Genomic DNA, 22,701 nt, shown 5'->3' with positions numbered 1-22,701 from the left:
CAGTGATTAAATTTGGAACTCATGCCGCGGAAATTCATTCTCTTAGTGTGAAACTGACATTTTTTAAGTGATGAGAACAAAATGTAGTGATATAGCTACATATCTGCTTCATTTGAAATAAAAACTGTGCGAATGAGGCAAGTGTCTAACAGTACAGTACCATAATTCGGAAATTTAACAAACACTGACGAAAGTCTGGAACTAATGCAATTCGTCAAAACAATTGTTTTCAAGCCCAGGAACTACTTCACGACGATGAATGCCTCTTTATAAAGAAATCCTAATTGTCTGTTCAATTTTTGCACGATTTTAGATTTTCATGAAAAACATTATGGTTAGACAAGCAACTGTCGACATTTGTCAATCATTATCATTTAGCGACTTTCTATTGATGTACATAGACTAGATTATACAATTACTAAAAAGTGTTCACTCCTCAGTTTCTCCTCTTTGAAGGGGATGTTACAAAATATCCAATCTAGGCTTCAGGGCTGATGCTTAGAGATGACATTACGTCTCAAGTTTTTCTCTTTCAAGTAGTGGATTGACCTTACAACACTTACGCTCATGAACCGAAATGGACCTCACCATCGTAAAATATAATATGAAAAACTATACTTTATTACGAATAACTCTGAATGAACGGAAATGTGACAATAACAAGTAGTTATAATTTTCATCATCTTTTTCTCCAGGAATGACATGTAGCGCAGTGAAGCGAATTTGCATTATAAATCCAGGAATAATTAATGTGGGGTCTGGGGTCGCCTTGAAATGTGAGATGTTGTTACCGAATGGTATTATAGTAAACAGAATTCATGAGCATTTGAAGCAGAAAGCGGCAGGGTCATGCCGATCTCTTCGCATTTAGGTAACTGATGTTGAAAACTGGTAAAAAATGTACCGAAGTTTCTTCGGAGCAATCGAGTTTTCTGCACAGCGTATATTGCTGTGTGAAACCCTCAGCCATGTCCCATGAAACTTTCAGCCAGGTGGTGGCCTATGTTGTTGGCATTAATAGCGGTGTCAGACGCACGATCATGACTAACTTTAACCTTGTTTAAAATAAAAACTACTGAGCTAGAGGGCTGCAATTTGTTGTTTGATGATTTGAGGGCGAGTGTTCGATATTAATTTGCTGCCCTCTAGCCTCAGTAGTAGTTAGTATTGAAGATCTGAGGGCGGAAGGAAGGACAGACAAAAAGCCACCTCAGCAGCTGTCTTCTACAGACAACTAAAAAGAGTAGTATGGCTAAAATCCCAAAAAATATTTGCCATTCACCGAACTGATCTGACACACTATAGCGCAAGTCTGTATAGCAGACTTTAGTCCTGACTCTCAAATTAATGTATTGATTTTTAGTGACGTTCCGTTTCATACTGACACATATGGCCACATGACATGAATAATTGAGACCGATTTGTTCGTCAAATGATGTAGATACCTGTTAGCTCGTGAATACATTAACCAGTCACTTAAACATTCCTTCGACTAAAATTCAATCCGGCATCGATGGTACCTACTTGATAATATGAGCATCATGAGATGAAATATTTTATATCTTTTTTCATTAATTAATATAATATATATATATATATACATCTTCTTTCCCACCGTAATCCCTACATTAAGGGGTCGGTTGCCCGATGCGCCTTCTCTTCCACTGCCTTCTCTCAAGTCATAATCAGACATGGTTTATTGTTTGGCAAAGGGGTTTTTACGACCGCATGCCCTTTCTGTCATCAACCACAGTTATTGGCAGTGGGCCTCGCCTTTTGCTAAAAAGTACGACTGCAATGCAGCAGCTGTACTTTTAGTCGCCTTTTTACGACATGCAGGACTTATAGGTGGTAGTATCCTTACACCCTTACCACAGGGTTGTCAATTTACACACACACACACACACATATATATTTATGTATATATATATTATATATATATATATATATATATATATATATATATATATACATACATATACATATACATATACATATGTATATGTTCATATGTGTGTGTATACAATCAATGTTTAACATATATATGTGCATATTTATATACATATACTTTGCGTATATATATATATATATAATATATATATATATATATTATATATATATATATAGATATCTGAGCTCTCATTCGCTGCATCCAAGCTTCATTGCTGGCTGCAGCCCACCAGTCAAACTAGCTTTGAATGGGTAACAGCATCATCTGAGGTCAGTAAGGGTCATGGGGGTGAAGAACCTTGATCCTAAAGACATGATGGGATCCATGATGTTTCTACCTTTTCTACTGCCATACCTCTACAGGGGAGAAATTGTTTTGGGTGGGCGTGCTATGTGGTTTAAATACAAAAGAATGTGATAAAGGATGAGATGATATTGTGACCAAACATGGGGTTCCTGGAATAAATGAGAAGGGCGAGAATCTTGTGTTTAGAAAGGGACAAGATTGTTGAGAAAAAATATGCACACAAATAAATGTCAAAGATTTTCTTAGACAATTTATTAGAACAGAGTAGATGGTTAAGTTGACGAAAGCACTGGTGTGAGGTGGAGTGGTGAAACGTATCATATGATCACTGGTTGAGACAAAAGTTAGACTAGAAGGAAGTCTTCAGATGGAGAAAGCACATCTTAGTTTAACTAGACCACTGAGCTGGTTAACAGCTCTTCTGGGGCTGGCCCGAAGGATTAGATTTAAAAAAATTTTTTTTTACGTGGCTAGGAACCAATTGGTTACCTAGCAACGGACCTCCAGCTTATTGTGGGATCCGAATCACATCATATCGAGAAATGAATTTCTAACCACCAGAAATAAATTCCTCTGATTCCACGTTGGCAAAGTGGGGAATCGAACTCGTGACTACAAAATTGCTAGGCGAGCATGTAACCCACTAAGAAGGGGTGCAGATGTAGTGTAAGTGTGATTGAGACTAATAACTTTTAGAGAGAGGAAATGATGAAAACACAATGAATGAGAATAGACTAGGCTTAAAGGTACTGACATTTGTGAAGAGTGTGTACAGGCTTCGAGAATGTGGGCAGAGTTAGGGAGTGTACGTTTGGCTTCGATTGGGCGTGGGAGGAGCGAATAAAAGTTGAAGGGGAAATAAAATTTGCGGTGGGCGGTGCGTTTGGTGGTGTTCGAACTTTTGGGGCAAATGGTAATGTGCGACATAGTTAGTTTTGTATATCTGTTGTATGAAGTACTATGCCAAACTATAATGGCTAATTATGAGTACTACTCAAAATCTATTTTATTTTTCAGATGAAACAATGGTAGCTGGACCTTTACGATCATATCATAAAAGGTAACTGAACACAACAAATGACTAATGCCAATCGATGACTTTGTTTTGCATGCATATATTACCTTCTGTTTGAATTATCAAGTAGTGTAGTAAGAGTTGAAGAACGAGGTATATTTGAGCTTGTTAAGATATATTCACATTCGCTCCACAGTTGAAATGATAATAATCAATGCGTTAGCTGCTATTCTACCATTGCCAGGCTGTAAAATGTTTTATGAAAGTTTAGTAAACACGTTTTCACGTTTGAAGGTTAATCATTGCCGGACTGTGGATTGCTTCCCTTCTGCTCACAGCCTATGTGAGAGATGAAAGCAATAAACATTTTAAGACCTCTGCTGTGGATGTGGACGAGGATGAAGAAGATACCTTTCCGCTAAGACTTGATGAAGATGACGATCTCACTTACGGAGAGACAGACACCCTCGTCGACGAGCCTCCCGACATCCCTGTTTCTTCTTCTTCCTCTTCCTGTCAGTGCCGACAAGTACAGCTGGAGATGAGGGAAGTCTACGGTGGGAATTTGAATCTCGTCATTCCATGGCTCAGTCTCACCACGCTAGAGCACCTGAGGAAGCACCATCCTAATTTCCCCGTCTCCATCGCCACAGAAATCACGAAGAAGAGATGTCATCTCATGCCTCCGCCTCACGGGTAAGATTCCTTTCGTTGATACAGTCAGAGTCTAGCTTATTTAGCTTTAGGTCTACTTCTTGAGTGACTTTTGCCTTGTTCAGCAAAGAGATCGGGGCTGGTGCCAGGAATTGCCGAGCCCAATTAGGAAATCATAGAAATTAAGACGATTTTTACGTCTAATATACGTAAAAATGATTTTCCAAGTTAATATTTTCTTTTAATGTAGTATGCATAATAATGTGAGGAATAATACTTCCTCATTCTTCATTTCATGTTTTTGGTAGCGGTTTATTCATCTTAGAATAGAGCATGCTACAAAAATAACAATATATTCTATTCAACATACAGTATAGATCTTTTGATTATTTATACAAATAATTTGTTCCAGCAAAAGTTAAGAAACTTTTGGACAATTCTAGGACACATCATTATCATAATAACATATTTGGTAGGTTACATGGTTGATTTGAGCATCTCTAAATTTTAATAATTATTTAAATTCTAAAATTTGGCTACATAAGCCTAAGCCAAAATATCCTTCGAACACAATATGTAAAGGAATGCCGCTATTCGGCAATCATGTGGAAAATCGAGTTCTCATTGGTTGGAATTTATGACGTCATGCTTTTTAATTTTGATTACAGCCGCCAGTTGCCTCCACTGGCGCCGTGGTACGACTCATATGGCTAACTTGAGTATCTTGTGCACTCGATAGTATCCTTGGTTGCAACCTAATTGGACGATCTATTAATTTTGGAAGCAACAATTTTGTATCCATAATTACTCCCCTAACCACAGGGGACCATCCTAACTTTTCATCCCTTTTACATGAAAGACGACCTACTATCATTGCAGTCATGGAACTATAAACATGAAATGGACATGCGCAGATAAATGTTATTGGCGCTGATTGTCACTGTGTGGCGCCATGGGAAAAGGTGGACATGACGCCGAATTAAGCTATTTAAGCATAGTATTGTAGACGCTTTTTTTCACTTTGCCGTCCTTAATTTTCCACCGATTTTAATAAATGTAGGCTCATTGGAAAGCTCTTGAAAATCCGTTTTCAATTCATATAATTAAACATGTAGAAAATGCGGCGCTGCAGTGTTTTAAGTAAAGACATCCACAGAGGCATTTTGCCTGGGTTTGCTTTCTTCTACTGTTCCAAAATTTTCAATATAAATTTTAATGAATTTATCATCGGTTAAAAGCTTTTGAAAAACACTTTGCAATGAACCAAATGAAGCACTTATATATATATCTATATATATATATACTCATATAAAAGAAATAATTATGCATGCTATGTGATGAGACTGAGTGATTTCACGTCTTTGCCATGGGGTTGTGTAATAAATTTTACCACTAAAGCCTGTTAAACCCCATATATTTTAATATCCTTCTAAGTATCAAAGTTTTACACTCTACTTTGCTTGCATTTTATGCACTACCTAGGTCTTATCACCTTGCTATCCAGTCTGTGTCACCTAGGGATTAACCCTATCACCATGACACAATGGACTTAAATTGTAATTATGTTGACTTATGCTTATTGCATATCTTATATCAGTCATTATTACAAAAAGAAACACGCTTGTTGATATAAATAATTTATTTTTTCAGATCACTTATTAATATCAGTCTTATTATTAATGCAAATAATTTTAGGTCTATCTTAAAATTGCATTATCATGTAAACAGAAATTACTAAATCGAATAATGTGTACTACTAAATTAACAGACTACACTCCAATATGGCGAGGTGGGCATTGTGATACAGGCTGCTTACCACTAAATTACAGAGTTTGTAGACCATTTTATGGCAAATGTACAAAAGCTGAACTCGTAACACTGAATATTACTGGCCCTTGAAAAGAACAAGTTTATTGCATTTCTGGCGAATGCTTCTACCCGCGATGCCTGACTGTGGAGCCTGGCTAAGTGATAATAGCGTCAATCAAAGTAAATGCCCACAATCAGGCGAATCACATCAAAGTAGTGATTATCTACACCAAAGGATGTCTGTTCACAGGCGCCATAACAAAGCTCTCTCCTCCACCCTTTGCAATGGCGGCATACTGCGCACTGTGATTTCGCGCATGTCCATTCCATGTTTGTAGTTCCATGGTTGCAGTCATCAGAACTGTCAATCTGGACTCCTGACGTTTTCATAACTTCTGAGTTTTATCTTTGATTATTTGAGGTTTCATCACTCTTTCTAGGAAATTCTACTCGGCCATATGTAATAAAAAAAACATAAGCTTCCAGGCCAAGTAGTAAGCATGAATACTAAGCATAGAAGATTTATTTTCTAAAATCTCCTCCCCCCCCTCCCCAACCGAAAAAATGTAAATAAAAAATTGTCCAGTAAAATGAAACTGGAACTTAACTCTACATTCTGAGACCGTAAAACTGCCATTCATTTTTTAAGTGAATTGTGAATTTGAAACGTTGGAATCTTGCGAGTTAATCAAATAAAGTGCAAATTCTTGAGTTTTAAATAACTTTGATAATTATAGGTTTATTAAGATGCTTTTCTGGGTATCATGCATTGCTATATGAGAACTTATCAGAGTGTTTTGAAGACTATGAAATGAAAGCAGTCGTTAATGTTTAATTCAATAAGTAGTTAAAAGCTGACAATAACCAACTGAACGTAAGGCCAGCATATTCATGGTTTACTATCGCCCATTTATACATTCGAGCAATTTGAATGATTTCATCCAAGGGATCGGGGTGTTCGAGGGTTCTACCATGACGAAATATAGTACTTCCTAGCTGACCGTCAGGTTCATGGTGGAGCTCTACGTGTGGAAGCCACACTTGATTTGTAGGTATGAATTTCAAGTAAAGATCCGTATGAATAGGTTTCATCTTCCAAATGCGAATTTTAGTTAATATTTCGGTCACTGGTCCAATGAAATGACGGACGTAGGGTCTCCTCCTTCGGGTCGTGTTGTGTTCAAACGCTGATGATGGCACGAAGCTCCACACTGAATTTTCTTCTCTGAAGATAAGCATCTCCGACATAACCAAGTTCACTGACGACGTCTTGCTTTATACAGCCAATGATTGAGACTCTTCCACTGCTATTTTTCCCTCCGATTCCCACATCCTGCCTCTTGTAAGGAAGTACTGATATTATCCATCATTTGCTTATTTTGTATATTTTCTGAGTACTTCTGGACCAGGTATACGGAATCATTTGCTTGTGTTGGTGATCTTGGTATTAATTTTGTTTTCAGAAAAATGGAAGTTGCTTGTTTCAGACGGGATGCATGGTGGATCTTTGGCACTCCTCAAGGAATGTAAAATGGTTGCAATAAAGGATCTTTTCCTCTGCTACTTCTCATGTTTATATTTCAGAATTCTTTGGAGTAACACGTACTATCAAAAAGCCATCATGGGCAAAGGAGTAACGTACCATCTTTATTCTGCAATCATGGATAACAGAGTCCACACAGGTAATCTTATAAAGATTGGCGAATAAACAATCTTCAATGAAATAACCCTGAAAGGTTTAGTCATTCACTAGAAAAAAAATATTCCGAGAAACGTCTCTTTCTCATAATTTCTAAAGCATTTAAACGAAAGAAAAAAGACAGTAACTTTTACTTTCGAATCTTTTCTGAAAGTGTAAATGATCTCTTTTTCATGATAGATAGTAGACTTTTTGAGGAAGACTCCAACTACAATGTTAAAAGTCTTCTAAGAATTTGAATTTAACTGTGATTTGAATAAGGAAGGTAAACTTTTAAGTCTTATCTGATGAAAAATATGCAGTCCAAGGTTGTAGATGTAGTCTTGTAAATAGTTTCTCTGTTCTTCGTTAAAAACTCATTGATCAAAAGAATTCTCAGCGGTGAACCCGTTGCGAAGATGACTGACTTCACTGAATACAAACTGCAAAGGTGTCATTTTCAAGGCAATAGGCCTTATTTACAAAAATTTGTTCTCATAAGTATTTTTACAAGGAACACTGCAGGATAACAATTATTTCTTTCATTTTTTAAAATAACATCACTCCACAGCTTCAGGATATATTGATACGGTTTCCAAACAATGTCTAAGCTTTTGGTAACTTATGAACCAGCCTTTACTCTTGATTTGAAAGCAAAGTTCAAGTCGAAGTTTTGTCTCTAACTTGACTGGTATATCTTAAAGTGTAACGTTTCCTTTGTCTTAAAGAAAGAATCAGAAACCCGTTCCTTCATCTATAAGCCAAATATCCCGAAAGAAAACGAGCGCGCATTCTCAAACACGATTTTAAGGAAAACTTGTGCAAAACAAGTTTTATTTTATATTTTCACACGATTATTATTTTCATTCTAAGAAAGCCGCTACATTTTGTAGGTGACGTTATCATTTTCAAACTCTGTTGCTATGACAAAATGCTAAAAATTGAAGCGTAAAGAAGAGAAGGACTCGACATGAAACTTTAAAACTCCTTCTCTTTGAACAGACTTGAGACCCTGCGTCAGAATACTGGCCCACACAACTGTCAAGAATCCTCCAAAACCTTGGTGCTACTTTTGGTTCAATGCCACCGGCCCTCCTGCCGTTTCCAGGGTTGCTAGAATAGGTAGGTCCCATTAAAATTCGGTTTTGCAGAGAGGAGACACAAAGGTACGAGTTTGATCTGTGTGCATGTTTGTTTATGTATGTGTCAGTGTGTCTTCGCTCATGTGTCTGTAAAGGAGAGAGAGAGAAAGAGAGAGAGAGAGAGAGAGACAGAGAGAGAGAGAGAGAGAGAGAGAGACTGAATTTTGTCATTTGATTTATTTTATCGAAAATCCCAAGGGAAAGGTGATTGCCCCAAAGTGAACAGTCCTAAGCGACTCCTCATGAAGGTGCTGTTTTCATGACCAAATCAGGACCAAGTTCCCTTTAACGAAGCTCCCGAATTCCTGTGTGGGGTTTGTGCATATATTGATCAGTGAATTTGGTTCCTCACAATTCAGTAAGTTACCAGCACGAAGAAATAATAACCTTAAAGAGGGAAAATGATTATATATCTTTATGAGTCTGTTTTGCTGTAGCCTCTCAGTCATTAATAAACAACTGACATAATCTTTCAACATCTAATCACCAGTTGGTAAAATGAGTTGAAATGAGCTGAACCTTATAGACCTTACAGCTCGTTCGGGTTGCTCCAGGTCCCTCAGTGTGAGGCACCTGTAACGTCTACCAGAGAATTGCTAATGAATCTTCCGGTATATTTTGCATCTTCCAATCTTGGATGGTCTGGAATGCAGTTCCGAGACCAAGTATGACCACGAATACAAAATGGGAATAAAATAGTATCCAAATTAAAAGCTACTTGTTCAATCTAGGAAGAACAAAGTCTAAGATGTTAAATTTATGTTCATTCACAGGTTTTCAAAAATGTTTGAACTATCGGTTTCCATAATTACATTGCAAAATATGTTTTCACAATGTTCCATTGTAGCCTTATTGCTGAATGAAGAGGCCTTACCAGTGGTGCAGCTGTCCAGGAACTGATAGCTCTGTGCTAGAATGTGTTAGAACATACGCATATATTCTTAGAACTTATAACACCCGTAAGGGGGGTAGTGCCGTTAGTGCACTGTAGGCATTAATTTTGGTTTTTTGCAGCGTCCCTTCGGTTCCTAACTACAACCTCTTCTATTCATTTTACTGTGCCTCCGTTAATGTTCTTTCTTCCACCTCACTTTCCACCCTCTCTTTACAATTGATTCATAGTGCAACCGCTTTGAGGTTTTCCTCCTGTTTCACCTTTCATACCTTTCTACTCTCAATCTCCGTTTCAGGGCTAAATGATCTCATAGGTCCCAGCGCTTGGCCTGTAGCCTAAATCCTATATTCCACTCTATTCTAGAACTTAAATCTGAGCATTATAGCTACCACAGCGCCAGAATCTGTAAACTGGGCTACTCTCATTGTGCTCTATCCTTTGCAGTCTTGATAATGGCACTTTTTTTTGGCTTCCTTCTCATCATCATGGCTATGCGACTAGACCTAAGAGCTTTTGACTTGACTTCTGAACCTGGTTGTATTCACCGATTCCCCTGGTGTTATAACCAGCAATGTTGATTCTCATACTGGGCCTCGCAATCATGCTCAGCTTTCATCATCAATTAAAACTGTACAGGTTTCCCTGATAGGTCACAATCTTGTGAGAGTTGGTCAAAGTTGTATAAAGAGGCTTTTGTAGCCTGAAGTCGAAATCCTTGTTGTTTATTGAATTCTTGCAATAGAGAAAGGTGATTCGGTAACGATTGTATGCGCTTATTTGGAGGAACAAGAGGAGGCTTATCAATTTTCGGGAAAGGGACTAGGTCTTATATGGCCGTAAAAGATTATACCAGACTCTGAGTTGAAGGTCAGGGATTAGGTTTTTGCTTCAGTCAATAATGAATACAATTTGGCTATAGAGGAAACCCTTTCTGGTGCAATTTGGGAAATCGGATGGTGGGCTGCTCTCAGATCTGCGTGTTTTGTGTAGCCTTCTGTGATTAAACAAGTAGCTCTGTCATTCCGCTTAATAGAAGAATAAGAAAGAAGAAGAAGAAGAAGAAGAAGAAGAAGAGACAATCATTTTGGCTGATAATGTCTGACAGTCAGCAGGGCAACGAGAATCACATCACCTCTCATGCCAGTTTTCATGAGGATAAACTGACTAGTTTATCTATTTGGTCCTGTAAAATTTAGATGATATTACTTATCCTTGATGCATATTGAGTTGTAGACCTAAAAGTATTTTCCCGTTGTTTTGTTTTGTCCTTGATTTGTAAAAGCTAATACGCTCCTCGTAAATTGTCTCATTTTCGTATTAACCAGAAGGAACGTTTTGGGCATATTTGAGAATTAGAAATGCTATTCCATTAAGTAAGTGATGGAGTGGTAGCTCTTGCCCAGTCGATTATGGCGAAATTCTTATCAAATATATGTTATCTAAATGTTTAGTACATTTACCGGCGAAACGTTTTCATAGCTAAACTGAAAGTAATTATTTGTGCTCGAGTTTGCAATTCAGTTTCCGCCAGAGTCTGAGACTTGTGATGAATTCTTTTCAATTTCCTTTGTGGTACAGAATTCGATAAATGACGGCCATGAGGGTCGTATGATTTGTCTGTGCTTTAGCGCTACTTTTGTCCTTGTTAATCACGAGGGCCTCGTTTTCGAACAGACAGGCGGGAGTTTGAGGTGGGGCATATTTTACTGTTTTGACTCAAATTTTAACCAATACATTCCAAAGAGTGTAGCAGTATAGTGACTGCAGGAAAGTAATTTCTGGTTCTCCAGGTTAGTGTTCTTGACCCTTTACTGTTTGTATTTTATATGTACATGTGGTTTAGCCTTGAAACTATGCTTGATGCTTATGCAGATAATTGGGTACTCGAGTTTCATTAATCCAATCTTGTGCATAGATCTATGGTGCCTGGATGTCTTAACAGAGATTTGGTGCAAATTATAGGGGATGAAATTGATTCATAAAAATTCTCATAGTACGACTTGAGATCTTTTTCTTTACAGTGTCTTTTAACTACATGCAATTTGTAGTTTCAGGTGTCATTCTTAATAAAAGAAACGTTCCAACTGATTTTGAAAGTATTAAGATGAAGGAAGATCTTCTTACTATACCCTTCTTTTCGAAGCACCTGAATCTGTTTCTTAAAACTTAATTGTTAGTTAGCTATATATTTGGAAACAGTGGGATCTATCTCTTCTTCACACAGGGCATCTCCTCCCTAGGTAAGTGTTATGTTTTTGCTCTTTATTTTAAAATAAATGCCTATGATACAAGGCCTAGTTGCTAAACAATGGGTACACTAAGACCTTTCCTTACTTGAGTAATTTGGTAATCCGTTGGAATATTTCCTTTTATTTTCTCGTGTTGCATCACAGATCTTGGACGCAAGTTCTGGTTGCATGAGCGAATGCGAGGGTATCGTAAGTTAAGTTTCCAGTAAGTTTTAAATCAGTGCAATTTGTGTTCTTGGTATTGCGTTTGAATGTGATCTTTAAAAAGGGAAAATACAGCCAATGGAGATTTTGTCTCTTTAGTCGTCCGCACTTCTTCTGTCCGCCCTCAGATCTTGAAAGCTACTGAGGCTAGAGGGCTGCAAATTGGTATGTTGATCATCCACCCTCCAATCATCAAACATACAAAATTGCAGCCATCTAGCTCAGTATATTTTATTTAAATTAAAGTTATCCATGATCATGCAGGGCCAACAACACAGGCCACCACTGGGTCGTGGCTGAAAGTTTTGTGGACCGCGGCTGAGAGTTTCATACAGCATTATACCCTGTACAGAAGACTCGATTGCTCCGAAGAAACTTCAGGGGATTTTTTACTTGTTTTCTCTTTGCAGACTATATCAATGTTAAGCCAAACACCGGGGACAGTCAAAAGGTGTTCTTCCTCAGCTGCCGCGTCCCTCGTGGAGACGCCCACAGGAAACCCAAAGCAGTTTCCGTTGTGGCTAAATTGTGTGAATCAGCGAAGACTTTGTTAGAGGTGGGTTTGAACGTTTCATGATTTTCACTCGAGAACAAAATCATTCACTGAATATAAATTGCATGTCTATGCCTATGCATACATACATTTAATTTATTTTTTTTTACCTTTTTATTGATTTATCCATAAGTTTTTGCAAGTAGTAAGCAGCTGTGCCTCTTCATAGATGAGATGGTTTGTCGATACACGTTATTGCTATCCACTGTTCAAACTACAATAATAAGTTTTCCTTTTCTCTATCTTCGCCTCACACCTGAACGTTGAAGGTAAGTAATAGTTATTCGATGCTGCTCTGACCCTTTCCAAATCTATCTCTGAAATCTTTCTTTACCTACAGAGCTTTGCTCTTAATCTCTACAAGTGGCGTAACCAGCGTTAGTGGCGCCCGGGCCGGACTCTGCAAGCGCCGCCCATTCACGCGCCAAAAAATACTCGATTGGTGAAAATTAAAATCACGTTATAAGCCTTAACATCTCAATCATTCATTTCATTTCAAAAAGCTAAAACAAAAACACCACAGAAGATTTACGACGGAACCTACGAGCTTTGTTAGAAGCGATTCGCTAATAACAACACCAAAGTCCAACTGATTAATAATTTCATGCTCTAGTGACAATATCGCGAGGTTTGACAATCTGAGCTGAATCATAGTTGATCTTAGATAGTTTTTGGTGAGCTTGAACTTGCAGAAGCTTCTCTCACAACTAGCAACACTTATTCCGAGGGTGAAGAACCATTTCAACATCAAAACAATATTTCAAACACAGATATCAAGGCTGAACTGTTGAATGAACTGCAGAAGCTCAAACGGTCCTCCTTCAAGGAACCAGGATTGCCGTTGTCAAAATTCGCTTACTGTTCAACAGCAGAATAGACAAATCACTGTCTAGCGTTCCGATCAGACGGAATAGGCGAGAAAATCTAGAATGATGCCAGACCAGACCTGCTCAAAAGATGCCAGATCGCCGCCCCCCGGGACAGTGCCGCCCGGGGTGGAGTGGTCCCCTCTTAGTTACGCCACTCCTTTCTGCCATTAGATCTATTGCCGGCCCGTTTCAGACAATTTTCTTTCACCTTTCCTCTCCAGGTTTTCTTCGTGGTTAACTTTTCAAATTCCATCTCCCTTGACTTCTCAGTTCTCCTTGTCCATTTGCGCTCACTCTCGAGCACATCATAGCTTGGGTCGCATAATTGAGCACAATTTGGCTGTAACGGATCACGTTCTACCTTTTGGCTTCATCTTTTCCAGCCACAGCATTCAATTGCTTGATGGAAGGGCCAAACCAATCTCGTATTTCTATCAGGATTTTTAGTGTAAAGTTTAATCAATTTTGCGAAAAGTGTTACATCGGCTTCTAAATGAACATTGACTCAGAAAGTTTATATTAAATTTATCTGCATAACTTGGAGCACATCTAAACCCAGGGGAACAAATCCTCAGGGCATGGAAACATACGTTATTTGCTTGTCCAGTCTGAAATGAAATAATCTGATGATGTTTGTTACCCAGAAAGTGGGTTTTCTTTGTATGGGGATTTGTGATCTGTGATGTCAGGGATCTTTAATATTCAGGTAAGGAAACAAGTAATCATCGTCCCATTCTACTTTGAAGCTAATGCTTAGTAACTAGCTGTTTAACCAAGTAAAGGACGTGATGAAATCCCAAGATGAGAGTACAAAACGTTCAATCTGTCATTCACATATAGCTTGCAAAACTCGTATTCCTTACACCTGTTTTCTAAGAAAACAGGTCTGAATGAGCTGCCCATATGTACCCGAATTGCTTTTCATAAAAGCTGCCTTTTTTTCCTCTTAACCGTTTCCCGATTCATGAAATATTGGAGAAAATACATTCTTGGTTCTTTCAGAGGTAAATAACTCCAGTCATTTTCTTTACACCAAAACGTTTGAAATTTGAAGAAATTATAGAAAAACAAACCTTCACCAGTCTGAGGTATTTTTAAACTAAAGCAAGGGACGTTCAGTTTAGCATATATTACCAATTTGTTGGACAGAAATGCTATAAAGTATTTCCTTTAATTTGTAAAATCATTATTCGAATTATCTGACCTATCATTTGAAAATTGAACATTAAATCAAAGAAATCCCATATTAGAAATTAATCAAAGCCTTTTCAAATATTGCCCCCGCCAGCCTTCCCTGTCAGCTTTGCAAACCATTTCTTTATCTTCTGTTCTCCAAATTTTACAGTTTAAAGTCTCTTTATATACTTCAATCGTCTTACTTCATCAGTTGTGACCTTGTAGGAGGTCACAGCAAGCAATTTTCATGCTGATTTGTACACCCTATATATATGTTTTATATATGTATATATGATGTATGTATATATGTATATATATATGATAGTATATATGTGTATATATATGTATATATATATATATATATATATATATATATATATATATATATGTGTGTGTGTGTGTGTGTGTGTGTGTGTGTGTGTGTGCGCGCGCGTGTGTGTATGATATGTTTGTCACCAAGACATGAAAATTTTCATATTGAGAAATATCGATTTACAAATTCTCTTTAATAAATGCAGGTAAAAAAACTCACAGGTAGAAAAGTCACAGGAAAAGGTCACCTTAATCTTTCCTAGATGGTGACACATGATCCACCTTTGCAAAGGCGTGTTTAGTACAAGCCGTTGGGGATAACCGTTAAAACATAAAAACAAAAGGCTGTAAATATCATAAAGATAATGACCACCAAGAAAATATTGTGGCTTTTTCCCTGTGACTTTATTACCGGCTACTATAAATTAATGTGACTTTTTTATTGTGACTATTTTTCTTAACCTAACTGACTTTTTTCCTTTGACTTTTTTCCTAAGCATATTGGGACCTTTTTCCTGTGACTTTTTACCTAGCCAAATTGTAATTTTTTTTCCTGTGAATTTTCCTAGCCAAATTGTGATTTTCCTGTGGCTTTTTCCCGGCCACCCTTTTCAATACCGAATTTACTTTACCTTTGAAATAACTGACACCTGACCGGAATGACACATGATTATGTCCCGTGCCTTTCGGGTTTGACACGGAAATGACTGAGCCTTGAAATCTGATTTAGATACAGCCGTCTGTGTTCCTGTCGCATTCAGGTTTGGCAGTTCAACTCGAAATCAACCCATTTCCATCGTGATAATTGATGGTAAGTTCGTCACTCGTGGCAGTTTAGGATACATTTACCATTTCTGTATCAGACTAAAATGGCATAGAACCCGGTCGTGGTGATTGCACTTATCGCGTAGCTTATTCCGAAGGTAGAGTGGGTTTGATATCAATGGGCATTTTTGCTTTTTGTATATATATATATATATATATATATATATATATATCTATATGTATATATATATAGTATATATATTATATATATATATAGTATATATATATATATATATATATATATATATATATTTATATATTATAGTGAGATATTCTCATGCTATCATATTCGAAATAAGTGTCGGTTGTTATTGTCACAAATCTCTGCTTCAATTCATCGTTCCTTTGCAGGTTGGTTGGAGCCATGGAAACGAAATGAAACAACTGCTTATGTTAATGGGAAACCTCCTGCGGACAAGGGAAAGTAAGTTTCAGGTTGTACTTACAATACGTGATCGTTCATTATCCTTTAAGTTACTTAAGAAGAACGTGAGGATGCCGAGACTCTACAAACTCCAAATGCCGAAATCTAGTGGAGAGGGGAAATTAGATTCACTAGAACTGAAAATTTCCTCGCCGTAAACTGGACAGATTTGAATGAATAGTTTTTTGAAAATATATTTGAACGTTTGAGTTACTTTGTGAGTCCAATGCCTTTGTTTAAAGAGCCTTTATCGGCCAAGTGATCAGTTTCAAAAATTTTCCGAGAGAGAGAGAGAGAGAGAGAGAGAGAGAGAGAGAGAGAGAGAGAGAGAGAGAGAGAGAGAGGTAAAAGTCAGAATGACTGTTTTTAATTTGAAATTTTCTTTGCTTTTTTACACAGACGCATATCATTCCTTTCATCGATTTCGTCAGCTTCATTGTTTATACTCTGAAATGCGCCGCTTGTGATCATCATCACAGAGCACCAATTTTTTTTTGTCATTTATGTGTTAGCATTCTTAAAATTTCGAAAATAGGAAGGAAGTAAAGGAATGACTATTATTGTTCACGACAACTTTTTTTTGTTTTGGGAACTCAACTTTTTAAAGAGTTTTAAACTTTAATGCTTTACAGTGATATAAAAAAATAAATAAAATAAACTTGCCATAACAACTTCCACCCAAATGTGAGAATGTCATAGAAACTCGCCAACATAACTTCCATCCAAATGTGAGAATGTCATTTTCCAACCTCTCCTTGGCAAGGCTGCAGGGCTGGAATGCAGCTGCGTGCGGCACTGCTCTTTTCTACTACCACGACGACTTTTCGATTCGTCTTGTCGAGTGGATCGAGATCCTTCGAGCGATGGGATTCGCCAGAGTCTTCCTCCACGAGACGGACGTTCACCCCAACATTACCAAGGTCCTGTCGCACTACGAAGACGAGGTTTCGTCCAGGTCACCAAATACAGTTACCCTGAGCCTTATGTCAATGAACCCAGCACTCGCAGGTGGGTAATCATTCCTTCATATTCATCGTTGGTTTAATTTTAGAGATTTTTGTGTATTCATGTGTATTTATCGCCTGCACTTTACAATCATCAGGGTGGCTCGATCTTTTCATATTACGAACTAACTAGTTAGTAATTTTTTGTCCTGATTATGGATTATTTTCTAACTAAGAATCAGTATTCTATTTGAATCCTCCAAATTGTGATTTTAAGTTCATGCCTAGAAGCTAGCAGGCACACGGATACACACAGGACGCACTCATACACACACATACGTATACACACACACACACACACGCATATATATATATATATATATATATATATATATATATATATATATATATATATCATCATCATCATCAGCCGTTGGTAGTCCACTGCAGGACAAAGGCCTCAGACATGTCCTTCCACTCCCTTCTGTTTATGGTCTTTCTATGCCATTCTATACCAGCAAATTTTCTTAGCTCGTCAATCCATCATCTTCTCGTCCTTCCCCTGCTTCGTTTGCAATCTCTAGGGACCCATTCTGTTATTCTTTTCATCCATCTATTATCTGACATTTTCATTGTATGTCCTGCCCAGGCCCATTTCTTTTACTTACTTGTTAGAATATCCTCTACTTTAGTTTACTCTCGTATCCATGTTGCTCTTTCTTCTGGCTCTTAATGTTATTCCCATCATTATTCTATATAGCTTGCATAGAAAACTGATCTCAACAGTCACTTTATATATTTCAATTATACTTCCATTGCGGCATTGTCACTCCGATTCTCCCTCAGATCCTTTCCATACCATTCTACTCTTCTGGCTTCATTTATTCTGCCACTCACCTCTTCTCTAATCTCCCCACATTCATCTTTACTTTACAATACCCGTACTGGTCAAATATTTCCATTCTTCCGTCAACAATGATCCATCTTTTTTCCATCATTGACTATAAAAACACAAATAAAAGACTGTAAACTAATGTGACTTTTTGTCGTGGGACTTTTTTCCTAGCCATCTTTGTGACTTATTTTCTGTGACTTTTTTCCCTATGACTTTATTACCGACCACCAGTAAAACAGTGATGCATTTAGTACCTTGGTTGTGTATCCATCGTTATGCTTCATTTCCTTCGTTGTGTTTCCGTCCTTATCAATCCTCAAGAACCTCCTGACCACACATTTCCCCCTCCCCTCTCTTGAGCTATCTCCTTCTCCACTGGGCGCCTGGTTTTGTTCTATCCTACCTAGGGTAGGTTAGGTAGACTAAGGCCAGATCTCTCCTAGATAGTGATCCCAAGGGTCGTTATCTAGGACTAATTAATATTTCTTGGGGATCATCATCTTCATGACATTTACAGTCTTTTGTTTATGTATTTATGGTCACCCCCAAATGGCCTTGAACTAAACACGCTGCAAAGGGGGATAGCCTACATATCGGATTAAAACCATTTGGGGTCACTGTCTAAGAGAGATCCCTCAGGCCTTCATCAACGGTTGCTTATGTCCCGTCCTTAGATTGTGGTACCTGCTGGAGAAGCCCAAAGTCTATTTGATGGGAGCCATGTACTACACCGACTGCCTCGTCCGCCACATGCACGAGTACAGGTTCATCGGTCATCTTGACCCCGACGAAATTCCGATGCTACTTCGTCATGATTCGTACCCGTCATGGATGGACGATGTATTCACCAGGTTGGTTACATTTTCTAAATACTTTTCTATGCACGGCAGTGTCCTTATCGGACGAGTGGGGTTTGCGTACTCGCCTACCAATTTGGTGGTCCGAGTTCGCTTCCCCACTCTGCCACTGCGGAATCAGAAGAATTTATTTCTGACGTTTAGAAATTCATTTCTTGATGTAATGTGATTCGGATCCACAATAAGCTGTAGCTCCTGCGGCTAAGTAACCAATTGGTTCCTAGCCACGTTATCCTAGGGCCAGTCCTGGAGAGCTGTTAATTAGTCTAGTGGTTTGGTTAAACTAAGATATATTTAGCTTTTGTGCGATGTACTTCATGTTCAGCACTTTGTACCTTGTCTTTAAAGTTACGATTCCTCTGTTAATTTAATTATGTAAAATCCTAATTTATTGCCACTGCCTTCAGTGTAAAGAAAGATACTTTTGATAATAAACATGACATGATAGGCATGATGAAGCTGACGATGGTAAAGTTAACATTACTCCTGTGACAACTAATAATGAAATTGCCAGAATAGTAAAGTCATTGTCTCCTCTTCCACATACCAAGATGTAACTAGACTTCTCATGGAAGACACAACAGTTAATTTTTCTGGATAATGAAATGAGGTGAAAACATTAAGATTGATTGTGAGGGATTTAGTTCTAAAATACCTGGTGTCAAAACAACAAATGGTTTCTCTGCCAAAAAATATATTTGCTGATTTCTGTATTAGAGTTCATATTCATTCTGCAAGTAGATAGTTAAATGATTATTTGCCCGTAAAACCTGTGTACATACAAAAGGAGCTTTAATTCATATACCTTCTGGTATATGTGTATATATATGTATATATATAAATTTATATAAATAATATATATATAATATATATATATATACACACACACACACATATATATATATATATATATATATATATATATGTATATATATATATATATATATATATATATATATATATATATGTATATATATATATACTATGTATAAGTGAATCACGAAAGTCTGGAACGTGATAAATCCATAAATAAAGGTAAAAGCCACAAAGGAAAAATAAACAATGGAGCTTCTGCAAGATCTTTCGACTCAATGTCCTTTATTCAGCAGATAAACTGACTTACATGAGGAATTGACAGTACAGGAAAGGTCGTATAACTGACAGATAGGGATTATAAGGAGATTAGTACCTAGAATCCCTATCTGTCAGTTATACGACCTTTCCTGTACTGTCAATTCCTCATGTAAGTCAGTTTATCTGCTGAGTAAAGGACGTTGAGTCGAAAGATCTTTTAAAAACTCCGTTGTTAATTTTTCCTTCATGGCTTATACCCTTTAATAATATATATATATATATATATATATATATATATATATATATATATATATGAATAACTTGATCACAAAAGATCAAAAAAACGTGGTGCTATGTATAAATAAAGGTAATGGCCACGGAGGAAAATGAAAAAGCGAGAACTGCCGAGATCTTTCGGTCTTAACCCTTCACTTAAGTACGACTTTAGTAAATGGTCATTGAGACCGATAGATCTCGGCAGTTTCTCGCTTTTTCATTTTCCTCCGTGGCATTACCTTTATATATATATATATATATATATACATATCTATCTATCTATCTATCTATCTATCTATCTATCTACTATCTTCTATCTATATATATATATATATATATATATATATATATATATATATATTATATATATATATATATATATATATATATATATATATATATAATCATTAAAGCTACAAATGTCGTTTAATATCCAATTCACGGTACTTCGGGGATATCCTCGACGGGAAATGATCGCCGAAAGGGAATTAAATAAATGGATAAATGGGTCGTTGGAAGGCACTGTGTCCTGGTTCGAGACTCTTTCGGTACCGATCCATTTATCACTAATAATTCCCCTTCGGTGATCAATTCCCCTTCGAGGATATTCTCGAAGTAGCGTGAATTGGATATGAAACGACATTTGTAGCTCAATAATTGTATATATAAATCACGGTGATGTGACAAAGAATTCATACGTATATGTATGTATTGTAAATATACATACAATTTTTGTCCGCATAAAGAGCGCTATAAGACCAAGGCCGAAGGAAAAGCAGCCCCCTCAGCCTACAGTCTCGAGTGGAACGTTCCACCCGGGAGACCTTCCGCCATCTGAGAAGAATCGCGACTTGCCCGGTTACCTCTGGGCGCTGAGGCATTCCTTCGTCCGACTAAATTCGTGCCTGGGTTGACCAACCAGAAGTGTCTCTACGACATGGACTTTGTTACGGTGTCATGTCGCACAAACCCAACGGTGTGTGGTCAGGTAGGTGGAGTATGGTTTTTGAAAAAGCTTCGGGAGACCATAAATGGTAGTAGACTTTTTACCTCTTTCCCCCGTCTTCATAATTTGGACGAAGTGCTATGCACTTATTTGAGAATTCCCACTTATAGAAGTGTTTTCTATTAAGAATCACATAAACGGGACTTTTAGTCTTTATTCTGTAATATAGAATCCATCGAGATAGGAAATGATTCATTTTAACAGTAAAAAAGGTTTGGATTAAAAAGGCCTCAGCTATTAAGATAATATGTTGAAACCTAGAGAGAAACAATAGAATCCAGGACTAGTGGATTTCAGGGTTACGAAGGATTGTATATCAATAGAAAATGTGAGGCAAACGGCCAAATGACTTAAGCTTCAACAAGCGATAAAAAAAAACGATAGATAACGACCAAATTCAGCGTGTGGATTCATATTGTACACAATCATCAAGACCTATATATTCTATATATATATATATATATATATATATATATATATATATATATATATATAATATGTATATATATATATCTGGGGGGGGGGATATTTATCATGATTTTATAACTTTTGCGTAGAATTCCTTGGCAGAGACAACTCAAATTGAAACATGGCTTTAGAAAACGATTATATACATTTGTTAGGATTATGATAATGCGAAAAATAATGGTCTTATAAGACTTAACTTTGCAAGAATGAGGCTCAGGGTAAATTAAAGTGTGGAATATAATATTAGAGGCTTCGATCCGAGTCCACAGTGAGAAATCCCTCTAACGTTCTCAAATAGAAAGGAAATTTGTCGTCGTTAAAAATGCCAAAACAGATATTCCCAGAATGTGGAATGACAATCAGCTTAACGAAGAGGCCGAAGCTTTAGTAGTTCTGAGCAATTCTGCAGACAAAAGTGAATGTTGGATACAAAAACATATTTTCTTTATGTATTCCTAATATCTCTCAAGGATTAATGGTTATATTTTGTGCATGGCAAATGTCGTGGTGCTGTGTACAAGGTTCCTACGTCCGCCGGTACTTGGCTCATTTCAAGAATCGCTGCGGGAAACACTGTGGCCAAACCTGGTTCGACTAAGGAGGTTCCCGCTCTGCTCAAGTACAGACAGTCCGTCGAAGATGCCGTCTCCCGCACTCTTCAGAAGTTGCAGCTAATTTGAAATGACTGCAGACTCAGGCAACAATTGAGTTACTTGGCTATCTTTATTGCTCATGCACTTTATGTGCTTTGTTCTTCATTCGTTATTCTGTAATTTAAAAGATAAGCAAAAGGGTTTAGTTGGCAATGTTCAATAAATATAAAGAAAAAGAAAAGGTTGACTTCTCAGAAAAATGAAGGAAATCAATTTCTCCATGTATAGTGTAGTGTGTGTGTGTGTTTATTATTTGTTGATAAGGAGTATCTTCATTCTTACGCAGTGCTTCAAGGAAGTAACCTCCGTCCATTTTCTTGCACAAATTATTCTTTTGTATAAATAGAATACTAACATACGTAGTAAGACAACCTTTTAAAGAGTTTAGTTTATTTTTAACCTAAATGAATCTTCCCTTACTGCTTGACAAATTGTTGCTCAGTATTACATCTTGATTATCATATTT

At 37.2% G+C, this 22,701-nt stretch overlaps 1 protein-coding gene and 1 pseudogene across 1 annotated transcript in view; one reads left to right on the top strand and one right to left on the bottom strand.

Annotated features, from left to right (window-relative positions):
* Positions 1 to 3,594: 3,594 nt before the first annotated feature.
* LOC135208561 (uncharacterized) lies at positions 3,595 to 22,381 on the top strand (annotated as a pseudogene).
* Positions 22,338 to 22,701, bottom strand: part of LOC135208554 (mucin-19-like) — a 50,490-nt gene continuing 50,126 nt past the window's right edge. The window contains exon 5 of the mRNA XM_064240870.1: positions 22,338 to 22,349. Coding sequence (XP_064096940.1) covers positions 22,338 to 22,349 — 12 coding nt within the window. The remainder of the gene's footprint in view (positions 22,350 to 22,701) is intronic.

Source organism: Macrobrachium nipponense, chromosome 11 (genome assembly GCF_015104395.2).
Source record: "Macrobrachium nipponense isolate FS-2020 chromosome 11, ASM1510439v2, whole genome shotgun sequence".
Classification (NCBI taxonomy): Eukaryota; Metazoa; Arthropoda; class Malacostraca; order Decapoda; family Palaemonidae; genus Macrobrachium; species Macrobrachium nipponense.
The sequence above is the reverse complement of the archived record's forward strand: the minus strand, read 5'-3'. Positions and strand labels throughout refer to the sequence as shown.